The sequence below is a fragment of the Hibiscus syriacus genome, unplaced genomic scaffold (assembly GCF_006381635.1).
Source record: "Hibiscus syriacus cultivar Baekdansim isolate YM2019G1 unplaced genomic scaffold, ASM638163v2 tig00110733_pilon, whole genome shotgun sequence".
NCBI lineage: Eukaryota > Viridiplantae > Streptophyta > Magnoliopsida > Malvales > Malvaceae > Hibiscus > Hibiscus syriacus.
Genome location: NW_024062845.1, coordinates 1,531,047 through 1,552,402, shown reverse-complemented (window position 1 = coordinate 1,552,402; position 21,356 = coordinate 1,531,047). Strand labels below are relative to the sequence as shown.

Below are 21,356 nucleotides of genomic sequence, written 5' to 3'. Positions count from 1 at the left end.
AAGGTCTATAACAGCAAGAAATAATAAATATGGGCTCATATCATCCAGGAATACAAGATCATTGAGTTGAGAAAATATTTATTGAGACATAAGGGTGTGAAAAATGAAAATGGTGAAGCATGGATACTAGACCTTACTATATGATCATGATATTCATCATACATTTGCATTATTCTGATAATTTTACATGCATTAATGCATGCAAGCCAAAGCATTCCACACATATTCCCAATGAATTTTGGTGTCCTTATAATGCCATAAAAAAGCTCTGAACACCATGCAAAGAGTTCCTCTAATTGAAAAATCTAGGCAGAAGCCATAGGAAATCATGAATGTGTTGTCAAATGTTTTACGAACAAGTGTCTATGGTGCTGAACCAATGTCTCGATCATATGGTTTCCATTTTTACCCTAGATAAAGGTTGTCTTCTACAACTCCAAGGTTAAAAATGAGGAATGGTAAATATTTCTTTCCACAAAAAGGGAGCTGGAATAATAGCAAGAAACTAGTGGAGACAATTAAGATTGAACGATGGACTGTTGTTAATTGTCTCAACATGATATGGCACAAATAGCCTTGTTTAAGATTCAATTAGATGTGGATACATGAAAGAAATTAGGATAGATCATCCCTTTGATGTGCTTCAAGAGTCAAATTAGAACAGACGTTGCTCTCCCAATATGGTAGACCCTTATTTCAAAGATAAGAGCTTTATTGGATTTTTACACAAGTTCAGGTAAAGAAATCCAATCTTATTAGAGGCAAGAATTTGCTAGGGGTAAGAAGAAATTGGCACAACTCGAGACTTGAAAGAGTGCACGTTGATGAAGATCGCTCTTGTAGTTGGAGACCACAGATCAAGAAAACATGCATTTATACATAACACATGAATTTGTGTCATAGCATCATACATCATTTCATACATACATAATCTTCCTCATAATAATTTATGTAAAATATGCTTTGAGAAATTTTTGTCTCTCTTATGATAGTTTCCCTAGAAACTTCAATTGTGGCTTTCTGGGAACATGTTTTCTATTCCTTGACTTCCTCATGAAGAGAAGTCAACCTTGATTATTCCTGACTCCCCAATAGAGTCAATCCTTGACTTCCTTGTGAAGAGAAGTCAACCTTTGTTATTCCTGACTCCCTCTTAGAGTCAATCCTTGACTTCCTCGTGAAGAGAACTCAAACTTTGTTATTCTTGACTCCTCAGTATAGTCAATCCTTGACTTTCTAATGAAGAGAAGTCAATCTTTGTTATCCTTGACTTCTTCATGAAGATGAGTTAATCCTTGACTTTCTCATGAAGAGAAGACAACCTTTGTTATTCCTGACTCCTTAATAGAGTCAATCTTTGACTTCCTCGTGAAGAGAAGTCAACCTTTGTTATTCCTGACTCCCAGTAGAGTCAATCCTTGACTTTCTCATAAAGAGAAGTCAAACTTTATTATTCCTGACTCCACAGTAGAGTCAATCCTTGACTTCCTCGTGAAGAGAAGTCAACCTTTATTATTCATGACTCCCCAGTAGAGTCAATCCTTGATTTCCTCGTGAAGAGAAGTCAACTTTTCTTATTTGATATTCATAAAGAGTAATGAAGCAAATCAGGTTTGATTCAATCTTCCCGAAAGAGTAGTGAATTGAATCATAAAGAAAGTCTGATATCCCCGGAAGAGTAGAGGAGCATATTCTTCTTATTTCATATTTGGTCTTCCTGAAGAAGCAGCGAATCAAATCAATCTCGAGTATGATCTCCTCAGAAGAGTAGAGTCTTTTTATTTCAGATTTAGTCTTTCTGAAGAAGCAGCGAATCAAATCAATCTCGAGTCTGATCTCCCTGGAAAAGTAGAGGAGCAGATTCTTCTTATTTCAGATTTGGCTTTCATGAAAGAGTAGTGAAGCAAATCAATCGCGAGTCTGATCTCCCCGAAAGAGTAGTGGAACAGATTCTTCTCATTTCAGATGTTGGCCTTCATGAAAGAGTAGTGAAGCAAATCATTCTTGAGTCTGATCTCCCCGAAAAAGTAGAGGAGCAGATTCTTCTTATATCATATGTAGGCCTTCACGAAAGAGTAGTGAAGCAAATCAATCTCAAGTCTGATCTCCCCGAAAGAGTAGTGGAATAGATTTTTCTCATTTCAGATGTTGTCCTTCATGAAAGATTAGTGAAGCAAATCAATCTTGAGTCCGATCTCCCCGGAAGAGTAGAGGAGCAGATTCTTCTTATTTCATATATGGCCTTCATGAAAGAGTAGTGAAGCAAATAAATCTCGAGTCTGATCTCCCTGAAAGAGTAGTGGAACAGATTCTTCTCATTTCAGATGTTGGCCTTCACAAAAGAGTATTAAAGAAAATTAATCTCGAGTCTGATCTCCCCGAGAGAGTAGTGGAATAGATTCTTCTTATTTCAGATATTGGCCTTCATAAAAGAGTAGTGGAGCAAATCAATCTCGAGTCTAATCTCCCCTGAATGAATAGTGGAGCAGACTCGTCTTCCAAAATTGATCTGACTACTTGAAAAAGAGGCATAGATCAAGTCTAATCTCCTCTGAATGAATAGTGGAGCAGACCCGTCTTTCAAAATTGATCTGACTACCCGAAAAAGATGTACAAATCAAGTCTAATCTCCCTTGAATGAATAGAGGAGTAGACACATCTTCCAAAATTGATCTGACTACTCAAAAAAGAGGCACAAATCAAGCATGATCTCCCCTGAATGAATAGTGGAGAAGACTCGTCTTCCAAAATTGATTTGACTACCCGAAAAAGAGGCACAGCTCAAGTCTAATCTCCCCTGAATGAATAATGGAGCAGACACGTCTTCCAAAATTGATCTGACTACCCAAAAAAAGAGGCACATATCAAGTTTTATCTCCCCTGAATGAATAGCGGGGCATACACATCTTTCAAAATTGATCTGACTACCTGAAAAAGAGGCACAGATTAAGTTTGATCTTCCCTGAATTAATAGTGGAGCAGACACGTCTTCCAAAATTGATCTGTTTACCCGAAAAAGAGACACAGATCAAGTATGATTTCCCTTAATGTATAGTGGAGCATATTTCCATCAAATAATAAGGCCAACTGGACGAAAAATCCTTGTCTTTTTATCTTTTCTCGATTCTTGTTGACACAAAAATGAGCAAAGAGTGGCAGCTGTAGACAGTCATTTTTGTCCTTTATATATTTATTATTATAATTATGATCATTATTATTATTAATTATATTATATTAAAAATCGAATTACAAAATTAAATCGACCCCAATTTACAACCAAAAACCCGAAGCCCAATATACCCAGGTCGGTTCAAGCCCAGCTAAAAAAACCTGAAACCCTAGGGTTTTTACTTAAAGCTCTATGCACCGCCAGCCTAGATCTATCACCAGTTAGGGTTTTATAACCCTAAGTTTTCTATTACCGCCGCCGCCAGTCCACAAGGACTGTCCACCTGTTGCACGTGAGGAGAATGCGCCCAACTCCTCAAGTTACCGTCACCACCACTATAGACGCATCGACCAAATCCAAAAAAATCTGGGTGCATTTAATGCACTCAGCCAACACACCCTAGTTATCTAGCCGCCCCTAAGACAGCCACTGCGATAGCTGGTGACTCAACGAGGTTTACCCCTCCGACCGATCAAAAAGGCTCACTTTGGGGCCTATAAAAGTGTCAAACCTGCAATAAACAAGAAGAGGAACCAGTATCCATTCGAAAGAAGAAAAAAATACAACAAAGAGCAATTCGAAAAAACAAGCAATAGAGAAAAAAATATAAACATAGGGGGAGAGAGAGAGCAACCCAACAACCAAACGCGAGGGGAGAAGAGAAGAAAGTTACCCCACTGTTATCGAGAAAGTCAAACGTCACCGGAAACCACTGCTTAACCGAAGGTAAAACCCCTAGATCTAGGGATTTTGGTGATTTTTTAGGAGGAAAGAAGCTCGGATTTTAGTTTAGTGACAAATGGGCTTCTATTTGGGTTTGTTTTCCAAATTTTGACCACCGTTCAATGGTCAGCGGTACCGGTGTACGACGGTTGGCCTGGTAGCCGGCTTCCCTCCTGCGAGGGAATTAAGAGAAAAGGTAGAGAGAACGATGGATCTCTCTTTTTAGAGAGAGAAGAAAATTGAAGAAATGTGAAATAATGGCCATTCAGGGTTGGTTTGGGTATAAATACCTATTCAAAACGACGTCGTTTTGAAGAGGGTATCTAGGTATTTTGAGTGTGGGTAAATCATTCTCGCGGTCCTTGTACTTTGTAATCTTTACGATTTGGTCACTAAATTTGATTTCCATGTATGTTGATTTAGTTTTCAAATTTTACTTTGTTTCTATTGTAGTCACTAACCCTATTTATATATGCTTTGGGTAAATATTCAATTTAGTGCTTAGATTTTAATAATTTTTAGTTTAATCATGAATAGTGATTTGGGTTAAATTACAATTCCAATACCTCAATTTTGTGATGTTTCTATTTATGTCCATTACTTTTGATGCTTTACAATTTAATCCCTTAATTTAACATTTTTAATTTTGAATATTACTATTGGTTATTTACATTTGTAGTACCCAACATATTAATTATTTACATTTGTTTCCTTAATCTTTTGTTAGTTTTATAATTTGATCTTTAATTTTATTAATTTTATTATTTTAATATTTTATTTTTTTATTGTATCTAAAATTTAGGGTAATACTATTTTGTACAAGGAATCTATAAAAATATCCCCTTAATTGAATAGGGAGGTATTTTCGAGGATTATTCGTATAAAATAATATCCATTTTGTTTTTCTAAAAAAGTATCATAATTTAAATGTTATTCGAATTTGTCAATTTTAATATAGAGATGATATATAATCGTGTAAGTACCAATTTTGAGCGTTTTTTGAGTGTTAATCCTTCCCCACACGTAACCGATTCCCAAACTTGTTTTCAAATAATTTCTGGTCAAACCCATATCAAATTTTTATCTTTTAAAATTATTTTTCTTAAAATTATTTTAAAGGGTATTTTTAGGTATTCGACTTACCTAACCCAAAGGTTGATGGCGACTCCAAACTAATGTATTTGTTGTAAAACCCAACATGTTCCCAAAATTAAGTTGGATCAATTCCCTAAAAAGCCCTAAAAACCCGACGGGGACCGTTTCGATTCTAATCATAATCTTACCTAAATGGAGGGAAAAGAAGACTCTAGGAGAAAGGAGGAGAATGTTCTTAATGGGTATAGAATCCATGAACTAAAAGAATAAAAAAAAAATAAAGATGAATAGTTTAACCAACCGATCAAATATAATCGCTATGATTAGTTGGATGTTTGGTCAAATGGGATTTACTGATTTAAGAAGGCGGGTGATCTGGTTAGAGGTTAGTTACGAAATATAATTGCAAAAATTGTTGGCGCTTGAGATAATACTCTATCAAACAAGTACAGTATCCTTTCATTTTTCTTAAACAAGGCAGAAAAGTAAGGCTATAATAGATTAAGAAAACTGGAACACACAAATGCATGAATGCAGGGCAAATTTATTATTTGAGTTGTTGCAGAACGTAGAGGTATATAAATCCTTTTTTTGCACAAAATGTTGTTTCCTTTTAGTCCATTCAATGTGCATGTTTCGGTTAAGGAGGAGAGGCAGTTTTATTTCTCCCTCCTATTGATTTTCTTGTGCCACCATAGTTGTCGCCGCCGTCGCTACCTCCTCCCTGACCCAAACCTCCACCTTCGCCACTTTCTCCCCCACCACTCCCGCCGGCGGCTCCTCCCTTTCCTTTACCCCATCCGTGTCCTTTGTGGTTTCCACCATCACCTCCTCCTTTTCCTTTCTTGTGTGGCTTACCGTTTCTTCCACCATAGTCACCTCCACCTCCACCCCCTCCCCCACCACCACCACCACCACAACTACAACCGCCTCTTCTTTTTCTTTTCCTGTGTGGTTTACCTTTTCCTCCACCTTTGCCACCGCCACCCCCACCCCCTCCACCACAATTACCTCCTCCTCCACCACCACCTCCACCTCCCCCACCTCCACCACCCTTTCCTCCTTTCCCAGCATGATGGTCAATATTACTATTGCTTTGGACTAAAATTTCAACAGAAGAATTTGTGTCCTTGTGTTCTACATCCTCAATAAAGCTATGTTTTTCACTAGAAATATGAGTGGTGGAATTAGAATCGGACCACCCTACAACCCCATTTTCTCTCTCAAATCCATCATCTCCATCAGCTCCACTCCGGCAGCTGATCAACAACACCGCCACTACAAACACAACCCTAGCTTCTCTTCTCATGAACATTTTCTCAACTTGAGAATGCAGGATTTATACCCACACCCTTTCCTTTTTATACTCTTTCTTTGCCCTCGGAAAAAGGTTAAACCATACTAAAAATGGTTGTCCCTTGTTCCCATATGTAATGGGGTAAGGGAGAGGTAAGATAGTAGGCTGCCCCCAACACTAGGTTGAGAGCAACTTCCGTAGGAGACCTCCAAATTATGAAATGCCCTCCATGAGACTCGATCCCACGACCTCAAGGTTAAACACCCCACAATGTTCCCTACAACTACGCCAAAAAAAATTAACTACTAATACGTATAAAGAAATTTGAATACTACGTCCAAGATTCAAGTTTCGTTGCGGATGAAGTAAGTTGGAACTGGTAGTTAACTCGCATAATAGATTACTTGATCCAATCCAAATTAATCAATCAATGAAAAAGATACCATAACTAAATAAAAATGTTCATATTTTCTTCTCAAGTAACTATGAAATTCAAGCAAAACCACCCAAAGTAAGCACCCTAAACCTTTTGAAACACAATTTCGTTGCTTTAGGAGATTTGACAAAATGGGTCATGTCTTCTAAAAAGTTGGGATCATCCAAGTCATTAGTTAAAAATAATCTTGGAGATCCAAAAGAATAATGGGATTTGTGGTAATAATATGAACTATTAGTTAGTTTATTAGGGTGCGTTTGGTTCACATAATGTAAGATTACCAGTGGGAATAAAATATTACCAGGGAATAGGATTACTGGGAATGTTGTATTTTGTGTTTGGTTGGTTTAGCAGGAATGTAAAATTACCGTGTTTGGTTAAAGGAATAAAAGATTATTGGAATGTATATTTGACCAAATTGTCCTTATTATATATTTGTATAATATTACAAATTGTAAAATATTTATATATTTTCTTTAAAAAATTAAATTCATAATATTTATATAATTTTTTTTACAAAATTAAAAATATAAAAAATGTTTAATGAAAGGCTAAAAAAAATTTAACCCCTGAACTTCATATACAATTTTAATTATAGATTTTTTTTTTGTAAATCTAAAATAATTTAAGGATAAATTTGTAATTTAACCTTCGTAAAATTTTTATTATTCAATGACAGAAGAATGATATTTTTGAAAGAAAAAAAATAAAAATTTCAGGGCATTTTAGTCCAAAACGCCGGTAATGTTACAATACCTAAGGGAATGGAGGTAATGACATTCCCGGTAATATACCCAAAAAAATCTACTATTGGTAATAAAATATTATCGGGAATGAGATTCCCGACCAACCAAACATGGGAATGTGGGATTCCCATCCCATGGGAATCCCACAATCCTTGAACCAAACACCCCCTTAATATCATCCACACGACGAAACCAAACTTACAAAAAAAATGTTACAGGTTTCATAGGATCATGTCAAAGCAGCACAAAATTCATTTTGACATCAAGAGTTTAGATCATCTTCAAATGGGGAGATTTAGATGAAAAAGATTCAGTACTGGGACGGACGTAATATCTTATGTTACGAGGTAAGCTTTTGAACTTGTAGGATGAGCGAATTTATAAAAATTATAGCGGATTAAAACATATTATAAATTGAAAATAAAAAATATATATTTAAAATATATACTAATTTAAAATTTTAAGGGAGTGCGACTGTTCTTATCCGTTCCTTTCTGTCCATCCTTGATTGGACCTAGGTTGAACATTCCGTTAAACATACCACGTGAGGAGGATAATATTCCTTTTGCTTGACGAATGGAACTGCTCAAGGGAATAATGCTTCATCTCATTATTTGTCCATGTGAACTTCCCATTTCTTCAAGCAACGTATTCTTTTGTTCTTTATCATTCATCCTTTCCCAGTTGAGTCATGAGTGAATGCTAAACTTTTGGTGTAAATACATAATTGCCTCGGAAAATTCAGTCGGCCTTGTTTCGGCCAACAGGTGAAAATCATGGGTTTTTTTTGACAGATTTAAATAAAGGTTTCGAAGTTTTGTTAAGAGGATGAAGCCCAGAATCGGAATTAATATTTGAAGCCCGAGATTTAGGTCATGAAATGATAAGAATTTTGTTGGATGCCAACACAAACGGACCGGATAAACCTAAAAATTCAACCTATAATAATAAATATTGAAAAAAAAATTATGAGTAAACAAAACTAAATTTATTTATTTGAAATTATACTCTTGTATTAAGCTCAACAAACTATCTAATAAATATATTAAATTTTAAATGAAATGATTTAAAATTTTATTAAAAACTAAACTATTTACGTGATAATTTCTACGAACATTTTTAAATGGAAAATCATTACTTTCAGCTGATGTAATTATCAAATGATATAATTAAGAAGATTCGATAAACAATTGTAACACTAAACATTTGATAAACTTAAGAATTTCAAACACTAATAAAAATCATTTGACAAAGTCGTTTTCAACCTTTTAAATTTAGGGGAAAATTCATTTGTATCAGTATCAAATAAATTATTATGAAAACTTAATCTTAAAGTTTATTTAAAATTTTTGTAATTCATCACTATCTTAAAATTCTAACCTACTGGATTCAAATAAATTTAATTATTTAATTATTCAAATAAAAATCCAAACCGGAAATTACATTCAAAGTCACAATATTTGTAATGCATTCCAAAAAATCTAAATATATTATGAAATAAATTTATTTTTTAAAATTTAATTTTTTAAAATTTATAATTAAATATATAATTATTAAAAAATTATTAAATTGTAATTATATTTTTTCAATTATAAGCCATAAGAAAATATCCCACCTTGAATTTATTGACTATCATATATTAGAGTTGAGTCGAATTAAACACTGCTAAACTTGCAATTAAATCATTCGATAAATCCCTTAATTATATTAAATATAATAAAATAATTATTTAATATATTAATGATCAATTTTTTAAGTTTTACACGTGTACTTAACTATAATAAAATATGGTGGAACACGTATGAAATACTTAAATTGAAGTAGGTTACCAACCCAGTTTATATATATATATATATATATATATGCAATAATTTACACGTGTCCCATCATCACAAGAAAGGAATTGCGAGGTGGAGAAATTATAAGGGAATTTTACAGTACAACAGCTTATTATAAGATTAATATAAGGCGTGACTTAAATATTATAAAGTAATATAATAATTTAGGTTGTGCACAATTTAAAATAATAATTTTTTAATTTTTTTATTAAAAATATATTTTAGGTTGTAATCGAAAATGTTAAAAAATATAATCTTTTAAGTTACGCATAACTTAAAATATTATGTTGTTTATAATATTTTAATTCACACTTTAAAATATTTTAGATCATATCTTTCTTTAATCTTATATTAGACTGCGATACCTCAAAACTCTTCAAAATTATTAAAAAAAAGGAAAAAAATAACTCATGAAATTTGACAGTTATCACATCATTATTAATGTAAATTGTTCATACTTATTCAAAACATTAAATGTTGGGTAGAAAAAAGAATCTACTAAATATTTTTTATATGAACTATTATATAAGGATGATGAGAACATTATGTAACCAAAAGTGGAACAAGATTGTCGTAATGGATTTTTAGAACCGGGTTATACGATGTTTTTGAAAAGATAAAAGTCATCATTAATTATTTTTAAGGTGAGATTGAAATACCAAAAATCGGATATTCTAATAATTTTTTTGTTTTAATAAAAAAATTAATGTTTTGATTTACGAAATCAGAAATTAAGTTCGAGAGTCAGTTATGTATAGAGAAATATTAACACCCTACAATACCAAAAAATTGGTATATAATCGATTCTTCTATGTTTTAAAATAGAAAGTTTTAAGTTTGAAGCTTTATTTAGTTTAAAACCCATTATATATGCAAAATTAGAAAGATTATTAATTTATTAGGACCAATAACGAATACTCCGTATTCAAACACAACGGAAACTTCATTATTAATCACAATAAATAATTATTGCCTAATAATTTAAAAGTTGTGGTATGAAATTTTAAAAAAGATGTTGATTTACTTCGAGAATAAAAATTGGTCACCCTTAGGCATAATGTGAAAGTTACACTATTAATCCCTAATAAATGAAAATTACCTTGTTTTGAAATCAAATTATGCAGTCAAACAACCAAATATTTAACCCAATTATACTAGAATGTTATCGAACAACAAACTATGAATTTTATAGAATTTAATGGACTAATCCTAAAATGCATGCTCTAACATTAAAACCTTATGGTTTTTAGCAATTTATTGAATCAAACAATTAAAAAGAAACCCCGATAATAAAAGCGATTACAAAATTAAAAATTCTCTTAAATTAAAAGACTAAAAATGAAATTAAACCTAAGACAAAGACTCTAATATTAATCCTAATCAATTTTTTTTAAAAAAAACTCACCTAAATTAAATGACTAAAGTAAAATTAAACTAAAATGAAGGCTCTAATTATTGAATCAAATAATTTATATGAAACCTTAGGCATAAAAGCAATGACCAAATTAAAAATTCACCTAAATTAAATGACTAAAGTAAAATTAAACTAAAAAGAAGGCTCTAATTATTAATCCTAACAAATTTTAACAAATTATTGAATCGAATAATTAAATTGGATCCTCGGGCATAAAAGTGAGGATCAAATTAAAAATTCTCTTAAATTTAAAAGTTTGGGGATTAAATTAAAAGGAACATATATTTAAGGATTTAATCTAAAACTTAAGCAATTAAACTATGACCAATCTAAAATTACCAAAATACATATTAATAAAATAACTTAGAACTTAAAAAGGATTGAATTGAAATAAATTAAAACATATAACTTAACAATAAATTATTAAGGTTCAAATTATTAATAACATTAACATTTATGTGTTGATTTTTTTTTAAAATACAATATAAGATTTTCATGTATTTAAGGTTCAAATTCTATTTTGATACTTCAATAGAGTTAAGTTTAAGATTTTTTTCATTTCGATGCCTTTTCGAGCTTTTACGAGCTTCAGTTCATGATTTTGAATTCGATTCGAGCTTGAAAATTTTAGGCTTATGAGTTTTCGAGTCGAACTTCATTTCGGAGTTTTCGAGTCGAATCGAACTTAACAATACTCAAACTTGATTCAACTCATTTAGATCCCTAACTAGAGGGTTGGCACTTCTTCCACAACATTCAACTCATTAAAAACTTCCTTGGACTCGTCATGTCATTATTATCAAAATTGTATTTGTCGACAGTCATTTTCGTCCGAGACTATCATATTATTATTATTATTATTATTATTAAAAAATAAATTGGGAGCCCATTTACAAAACCGGAGGCCCAGATCCAGACCCGGCCCAAGACCCGATTTAGATATTTCTAGGGTTTCCACATCTTCTCCAACTTGTTGTCGTCATAACGTCATCGCCACACAGAAGACTCTAAAAGATGCAAGAGAGTCGCACACCTCGCTTCCTATGGTGAGTCACCATTGTAGATCCGGTGACTCACCAAAATGAACGGTTGTTTGAAGCTTTTCGAGGCCTATAAAAAGCCTTGAAAACCTGCAAAAAAAAAAAGAAGATACGAACGAAGAGATGGAGGAGAAGAAATAGAAAAACGAAGCTACAAGCAACGATCCACAACCAGTACACAAATCGAAAGGAAAAGAAGTGAAAGAAGACTTACCGAGGAGCCCAAACGTCGTCGGAAACTATCGTGAACCGAAAGTATAAATTTAGATCTAGTAAATTCTAGACGTTTTTAGGAGAAACGAAGGTCAGATTCGACTTTAGGATGTTTCGATCTACGATTTGAGTTATTTTTATTTTTCCCGCCGTGAATAGTGGTCGAAATAGTGACCGACGACGTGAATAGTAACCAACTAGTGACCGGAATAGTGACCGGTCGGTGAGGGAGTTTAGAGAGAATGGAGAGGTTCTCTTTAGAGAGATAAGCAAAACAGAAAAATGAGAAAAACATGACCTATTTTTGCTTATTTATACCAAAATCAAAACTACGTCGTTTTGGGGAGAGAGTGTCTGTGTAATTTCAGAATTGGTTTAACCCCGTCCGTCATCCCTGTATTCTGTATTCTTCTATTATAGTCACCAAAATCAGGTTTCTATATCTTTTAATTTTTTCTTCGCATTTTATTTATTTTTATTTTAGTCACTACCCATATATTTACATATATTTAAATAATATTTTAGGATTATTTACATTTTTAATATATATATTTTATAATATTTCGAATATTGACAAATAATTTATATATATTTTAATTTAATCCTATATTATTATTTTGGTTATTATCTAATTACAATTTTATTTTATTATTATCTTTTATGTTTAAATATTTTAAATATAATACTTATTTTTTATTTTTTATTTTAGTCCCATATGTGCATCTTAATAATATATATTAGTGTTTAAAATAAAATAATATAATGAATAGAAAAAATAATAATAATGACATAAAGTAATACCATTATTAAAAGTAATAATAAAAATTAGAAAGTGGAGCATTATAATTATGTTGTTCCATTTTAAAATACATTCCACTAAGTTGTGTCCACATTTTTTATATTTTTAAAATAATCCCACGTTTTTTAATTTTAATTAATTATAATGCTTCGTTTTTTATTATTTTCTTGAAACATGTATTTTATTCTCTTAATTTTAATATTAATAATATTTTCATATTATTAGAGGATTATTTACAACTATAGTACTTTGCATATTGAGTGGTTATAATAGTAACCTTAATTTTTATATTTTCTTGATTAAATCATTAAAATTATTATACGTAATATAATTATTTTATTTTATACAATAAGTCATAAAATATTTCCTTAACTTATTAAGAAAGTATTTTAAATGATTTGTTGGTATAAAATAAGATTCTTAATTTTTTATGGGATTATAAATTGAAATTAAATACAAATTTGTTAATTTATTGCAAAGACATTAATTACTAAACAATGTATCAATTTTGGCCGTTGTGGGGGTGCTAATCATTCCCTACACGTAACCGACTCCCGGACTCATTTTCTGGTAAGCAGACCCTTTTTGTGTTATTTTAATATTATTTTTATAAAATAACAGTTTTTTTGGTGACCAATCACACTTCGATACAATGATTGGTGACGACTCCTCAAAATTGTGTTTTATCTTATGCTAGAAGAAAAACACTTACATTTTTTAGACGAGATTTAGAAAATAACGACACTTATTTTCGCCGGACGAAATATCGTCTCGACAGTATTCATGAGGATTAAAAACGTTTGGAAGTTATTTCCATTTTATTTGACTTTAAATATAAAACGCATTCAGTAAATAAATTAGATTTATATCATATATACATATATAAAATACGTTTAGAAGTTAGTTATTATTAATAAATATGCATGTTATGGGATATAAATTTTAAACTTATCATGTAACACTCATAACTTGTATACGTCTCAAAATACGAGTTAAAGACGTCGCATTAAACATTCATACATTGCTTACATAAACACTCTTTCAATTTTGGACAATTTTTAAAATTTAAATTTAGCAAATCAAATACAGTTAATTAATCAAGTGAAATCATAATATAATAATTTATCATTCAAAACAAAATTAGTTTTAGGCAGCAATTAGGTAATTAAGCATTGTTTCATATACTATATAAAACTGCCTAAACAATGCTTAATTTAAAAACCATTTAAATATCTATTTATACCATAATATTATATATATACTATTCATTCATATTTCAGATATAATTAAGGCTAGCCAAAATAGAATAGTCCTAATTTACTATTATAGATCATTCTAAATAATTTTGATAAAGCAAATAAACAGACATAATATACATGCCACTAAAAGCCAAAAGAGCGTCAGATATACCTCACTGATATTGATATTAGGTATGATTTTCTGAAAAAGGTGCTCGAAAGGCTCTTCACTTCACAATCTTTCCTTTATCTGAACCTATGCATGAAAATCATCACATGCTAAGTAAAACTTAATGAGACAATAACACAACTAAAGTGAGATAATACATAAAATATCATAAATATTTAAATAAATTAAAATGTAATTTAAATAAAATCATTGAACTTTCAAACCGAACTATTTAAGTCATTTTTCTCTTCAGAAACCTGAAAATCATCTTCTCATCATTTTATCATAATCATGTAAACCAATATAAAATCTAACAATTATTCCATATTCTTTTTCATTCGGACACAATTCAGATCTTTCATATTTCATTTCATATTCTTTTCTTTTTAAATATTTTTTATAACTTTCACATTTATTTTTATAGCCCAATATATATATAAGAGAATGCAAGGTACGCGAGTCGGACATAATGTGTGCACTAAGCACCAACGGTGCCATCATCATCACAGAATATACACTCCAAGTGCAATCATATCATTTGCACCAACGATGCAATACATAATGTACACGAATGTACCATATCAGAATCATATTTTACTTTACTCAACTTCATGGTTGAAGCGGATAACTTAGAGGTTATTCGGATCTTACATTGAAACACTAATAGAGGTTCGATATTTACTCTGTTGGACAATGTTAGTGATTTATTAAATCAGGAATTGACGATTACTTTGAGGCATATTAATCGGGATGCGAATAAGGTGGCCGATAAATTAGCAAGGTTAGCAGCAGTAAGACGCGATGATCATACGATTTTCTACTCTCCACCGCCAAAAGTACTTCGTTTAATACAACAGGGTTCATTTGATTATAATTTGGCAGTAGCACATTAGGTTCTAGCTTAAATCTTTACTTCATCAAAAAAATATATATATAACTCTCAATGCAACATACAATGGGCTCTCAGATCATATCATATTCATTTATTAATCATACATTTTAAATCAGAATCATCTTCATCTCATTAATATAAAATTATAAATTGGGCAATTCATGCCTGAAATCATCCATAATTTAATGTACAGATATCATATAAAATACTTTGAGCAGTTCTTGCCTTAATCATTTTAGATAATTCATTCATATGTCTTCTCAGAAAATGTCTTCTCAAAAAATATCTTTTAAAAAATGTATTGGGTAATTTCATACCCAAAAATAATCATAAGTCATTTCGATAACTGTTGTGGAAATATTTTCCAATCTGATTTAAAACTTTTCTTTAAAATAAGTCATCCAATGTTGAATTATCACAAGTCTTTCTCAATTACAATAATTAAATAAATAAATTACACTCACATTTACCTCACTACTGAACCTTTTCTATGATATCCTTTTACTCAGGTGCTTTGCCTTTCACTTTCGAGTAACTGAAATCACAAGTTGTCATAATCTTTGTGGATATGGAGGTTACATCAATCTTGGGGGAAGATGGTTGATTTATTTTTTATTTTTCATGTAATTATCACTTAAAACACTTGTGATATTTTTAATATAATTAAATTTAAAATTTAATTAATGAGAAATTTCAATTTCACCCTTTGAATCATGATAATTACTAATTTCCATTTAAATATCTTCTATAATAATATTCCATAATTAAAGATGAACCAAATAGATGTTGACTTTTTACTTTAACCATGCAATTTTAAAAATTATAATTTAGTCACCAAATTTTCACAATTTCAACTAAATAAGAAAAATTAACTTCACCATCCTTCAATTTTTCATAAAATTCTGGTTCGCTTTGATATTTCGATTTCTTACTGAACTTTACTGTTTTATAGCTTTTTATACAAACCTTAAATCAAAATTCTAATTCCCACAAAAACATTAATTTCGGGACAAAATATTCATTTACGCGCCAAAATATATATTTTAAAAAATTATATTTCTATCCTTAAACTTTTACAAAATTTATACATTAAACACTAAACTTTCAAAACTAACATTTTGATCACTGGCCAAAACTTGGGTATTTCATATCATATTAAAAACGTATGCAAGTTTCAATTAGGTTTTATATATATTTACTATAAATATTAAATATATATCAAGTGCTTAAATAAAAAATATATATATATAAAATTAACTGACCATTATTCTTATATGTAATGAGGTAAAAGGGAGATAAAATAATAGAATATCCCACACCAGATTGAAATAACCCACATAATAACTCAAGGTAGCCTAGGAGATGACCCACATGATAATTCCACCAAAGTTATCTAGCAACCTAGGCCTACGTGATAATCCAAAGCAATTAGGGATTATTTGGTTCTAAGTATATTTTATTATCATAGGAATGAAATATCATTTTTCATTTAGTTAACCAATAATCATATTATCCGTAATCTTTTATTCCCAACAGTAATATTTTAAAAATATAATATCAAGAATATCAATACCCATTCTTTTAGGTATTATTAAATTACCGACGATTTATATTAAAATACTCTTAATTTTTTTTAAAAATATACTTATTCTGTCGTTAGATAATTTATTTTACGAAAATTAAATTACAAATTTATCCTTAAATTATTTTAAATTTTAAAAAAAATCTATAATTAAAATTTTATATAAAACTTAGGATTAAAATAAAATTTTACATTTTCATTAAACCTATTTATTTTTTTAATTTTATAAAAAAAATTATATAAATTTTATTATTTTAAATTTTTTAAAAATATATATATAAATTAATTATAATAAAACTATAATAAAATTCAACTTATTAAAATAAATAAATATATAATAAGAATAATTTGATAAAATATAAACTTTAATAATATTTTATTATTTTAATTAAATATTATAATCTTATATTTCTGTTAATCGAACCAAACACAAAATATAACATTCCTAATAATTTTATTTACACCGATAATCTTATTCTCATAATTTTATATTCGTTAAATCAAAGACACCCTTAAGATTTCAACCTTAATATCCATCACCGTCAGATCTCATCCTTTGGATCTATTGTGGATGTAATGGTCTATATCTTTCATGAAATTAGGGTTAGTGAAACCCTAATAATGATGCGGTGCCACTAAAAGATCCATCGTTAGATCTAAAGAAAACCAACGGTCCAGATATATTACAAATTATGTTTGTAAACCCTATCTCTCCAACACTGCCATTGCCGCTGTCAAGATTTCTAGAAACTTCCCACGTCGCCCGATTCCCTTAGCCACTCGTGTGTGCATCCAGTGCACAGTTTTGGTCCCCCTGTTCTCATTATCAACATGAGAAACCCCTGGGACCACTGGTCCCCCTCTCTAAAACTCTTACTGCTAGATGCCAAAGATCTGGTTTTGACAGATGGTGACCTTTTTTTTGGTTGAGGAGGACATTGGAAAATAAGCTCGGCTCGTGCATGAACAAAAGAAAATAGAGAACCAGAGAGGCCTTTTCATTCAAATGTAAAGGAGAGCAATAGAAAACAGAAAAAGGAAGAATGATTTAGAGGATCAGATACCATTTTTTAGGAGGTAACAAAAATGGAAAAAAGGAACCCTTTGAACCATAAAAAAAACCCAAAAAAAAATAGAGAACATTTTGAGTGAAAACGAACCCATCCTCATCCACGGAAATAGAAAACAAGAAAATCAGAGAGGGGAGAAAAATCAAAAACAAAAAAGCTAAAAAAACCATCACAAAAAGCCATCTTCTCAAAACCCAAAAAAGAAAAAACAAAAATGAGAAATAAACCATTTTCAGCAACAAGATTCGAGAAAAGAAAACCGGGAAATAGCTTACCTTTTGGGTTGAGTGTCTCACTGGTGGTGATGCTGTGATCGTCAGGAACGTGAAGAGTCTCCAGAAGTAACTCTTTGATTTCAAGATCTAGGTTTTTGGTTGTAAATTTTAGGAAAAAAAGGGGCTTGGTTTCGAACTTTAGGGCACTAAATGACCATTTTGGGAGCCTAGTGTGAACTCCGGCAACCGTTCGTGACCGTAGATGACTCCGTGGAACGGTGGTTCTCATCCACCTGTGAATGGATGAGAAAAGAGAAACAGAGAGCTTTCGGAGAGGCAACATGAGAGAATGAAACAAATGGCATTTTGGGGGGTTTTGAATAGGGGAGACGAGACAGAGCTAGTCGAGGTCGATTTGGTTTTGGTTCGATAAATATTCAGATTTAATAGGTTTGATTCGAGCTCGAACTCGATTTAAATTTTTAACGAGTCGAAACAAGTTACTCGATACTCGATTTGAAAATCTAATAAGTAGTTCGAAAAAATATTATATTATAATTTTAAAATTTTTAAAATTACATTATTAAAAATATATTAAAAATACATTATTGATGAATAAATATTCTTGAATTGAAAATAATTAAAAATTATTTTTGAATAAATTTTTTTATATTTATTTTAAAATTTAAAAAAATTATTTATCTAATGATAGATATTTAATATATTTCTAATGATAATATTTGTAATAACTAATTTTTTAAATTATTGTTATATTTTGAGGTTTCGAGTTTAAATATCATAAATATAAAGGTTTAGAGATAAGGGTTTAGTGTTTATGTGTTAGGGGTTAGAAATTAGAGTTTAAGGTTTAAGGTTTAGAGTTTAAGGTTTAAGATTTAAGGTTTAGAGTTTATGTGATATGATTTAAGGTTTAGAGTTTATGTGATATGATTTAAGGTTTATAGTTTAAGGTTTAGGGTTTAAGTTATGCACATGAAGGTAACATACAAATTATGCAAAATAATGTTATGTGACTCCTAAATAAATCAGTCGCATACTTATATATAAACATATCAACATGCAAAATAAATATACACAACTAATTAAAGAAAATAATCCTAAACAGGGATTAAAATAAATATACAAAATTGGAATTAAACCAATGATTTAAATACAAAATGCGCATAAACTATAGGGTCTTATATGCAATTGATCATATTCGGTTTAAGCTATAATAATATGGAAAATAACATAAATGACACCTGAACATTTAAAACAAATAAGAAAATTTAAACAAATGTGATTGAAATACAAAAATTAAAATATAATATACCAAACTATAAATTTATCAACCAATAACATATTAATTAAATAATTTGCCCAAATTTTCATCAACCAAATGCACTTCAAAGAACATTTATAAAGAAATAGGCACTTTAACAATATGCAAAATGCTACAAGGTACTGTCATCATGAACAAGTACTATAAAACATATGTCAAGAAATCAAGTTAAGCTCATCAATCTGTACAGAGGGACGATTGCTGGCAACAAGCAATATATTAAATCAAAAATTCAAATTGCTAACCAGTTTGAGAAAAACAAAATACCATAAGATATTGAAACAACCCATCCAAATTTTGTGGCTTATGATATACACCGACAGTTATGTAAGAAGCCTAAGAGTCCCAAGCATCAAAGTGTATCAGTAGAACTAAGGGAGGATAACCAATGTCTGTTTGCAGCATAAGGCCAATAAGAGAGCATTACTAAAGGTGACATACCTGTTGCAGAAAGGCTGAATTCTGTGCACCTATGTAACAAGAATCTATAGGAACCTGCAGAAGGTAGCCAGTTAATTAAGACTGGCGACAAGAACACATTTGAAGCAAGAAAAACTACACATACAAAAGGAAAGAATAAACAAGCCAGTTAGTTGTATCATGCATGTATTCATGTGTATAGGGAGTGAGTAAAATAAAAAACAGTCGCAAACTAAAAAAATGAAAGATGCCAAATTTTACCGACATAATGCAAACCATTCTACTAAAAAACAAGATGGTAGAATGAAAACAATAATATTTCCACTACAAGGTTAAGACCCTTTGGCCAACTAGAAGCCGTCACTGTGATACCTACCCTATACATAAATCGCCAAAAAAAAATCCAAACAGCTGATACGGATGGTAGAAAGAATAGGATATTTAACTTCGCAACTACATCTAAAGTTTTCAAGTCACTATAAGAAAGAACATAGAGGACTAGGTTGAATTGAGTTGGTAATGAACTGCCGAATTAATGAAACATGAAAATTTGGGAGGAAATTTGACAAATATATATTGAAACAATGAGAAAGAAATACTGGATGTAACTTTTGATTACCTCAGAGCATTGGGCAGAGAATATTGCATTCATGATTGCAACATATCTGAAAAGAAGAAATCATTATGGAGTCTAAAAGCCAGAGGTGGAATGTGTGAATAACCATAAAAATAAAAGGAACTTACTGTTCAGGTCCATCTGGTGATCCCTGCAAGCATAAGATCTGTATACAAATGTTGGTAAAATACCATGAAACATAGTAATTGTCGTAACCGGTTTTCGTCCGGGCACAAAATTTTTTTTCTTGGCGGGAAAAGTGATGTTTAATAAATGTTTTTTAATATAATTTGGGAGTCGCCATCGGCCTTTTGGGTTAGGTAGGTCGAATACCTTAAAATTATCTTTTAAAAGAGTTTTAAGAAAGCATTAGTTAAAAGATGAACTGATCTGCGTTTTAACCAAAAATTCATTCTTTTTAATAATAAAGAGGGATTCGTGGTCGGTTACGTTTAGGGAAGGATTAGCACCCTACAATGCCCAAAATTGGTACTTTGTTAATTATAAATTGTCTCTATTAAAAAATCAAAATATATTTAATTTATAATTCTATTTAATTCAAATATTTTTAAGAAAATATATTAAACATAAATAAGATATTTACGTATTTAGAAATATCAGAAAAGGACTTCTAGGTGCCTTAAGACAGCTCTTTTCTTCGATATTAATAAATATTATAATAATTTAAATAAAATTTAAATTATAATTTTTTTATAATATTTAATTTTAAAATACCAGAATATGACATCCAGTTGTATTAAGATTGCCCTTTTCTTTGATATTGAAAATAAATAAATATTAAAATATGATAAAAAAATAATTTATGTAAAATCAAATTAAGATTTAATATAAATTATTGATTATATATTTATATGACTATATAATATAATAATATAATATTTAAATATAAACAAGTGAAATTAAAACATAAATAAATAAAAATAAAATAAAATTAGAACTATATATTTTTTAAAAAATAAAACTTTATAATAAATGAAAATATTTAAAATTAGTGACTAAATTATAATCTAATAAGATTAAA

The 21,356-nt window shown here is 30.2% G+C and overlaps 2 protein-coding genes and 1 long non-coding RNA gene across 3 annotated transcripts; all 3 read right to left on the bottom strand.

Annotated features, from left to right (window-relative positions):
* Positions 1-5,627: 5,627 nt before the first annotated feature.
* Positions 5,628-6,302, bottom strand: LOC120139248 (glycine-rich protein 5-like). The gene has a single exon (XM_039154545.1). It carries the CDS (start codon positions 6,300-6,302, stop codon positions 5,628-5,630), a length of 675 nt encoding a protein of 224 aa, XP_039010476.1.
* Positions 6,303-17,282: 10,980 nt separating this feature from the next.
* Positions 17,283-18,302, bottom strand: LOC120139293. Its single transcript, XM_039154569.1, has 2 exons — positions 17,997-18,302; positions 17,283-17,645 (listed from the first exon to the last, which is right to left on the bottom strand). Exons 1-2 carry the CDS (start codon positions 18,277-18,279, stop codon positions 17,395-17,397), a joined length of 534 nt encoding a protein of 177 aa, XP_039010500.1. The 5' UTR covers positions 18,280-18,302; the 3' UTR covers positions 17,283-17,394.
* A 1,293-nt stretch (positions 18,303-19,595) lies between these two features.
* On the bottom strand, positions 19,596-20,480 carry LOC120139306. Its single transcript, XR_005517616.1, has 4 exons — positions 20,443-20,480; positions 20,318-20,363; positions 19,720-19,773; positions 19,596-19,614 (listed from the first exon to the last, which is right to left on the bottom strand). It is a non-coding gene; the product is annotated as an uncharacterized LOC120139306 (long non-coding RNA).
* Positions 20,481-21,356: the final 876 nt, after the last annotated feature.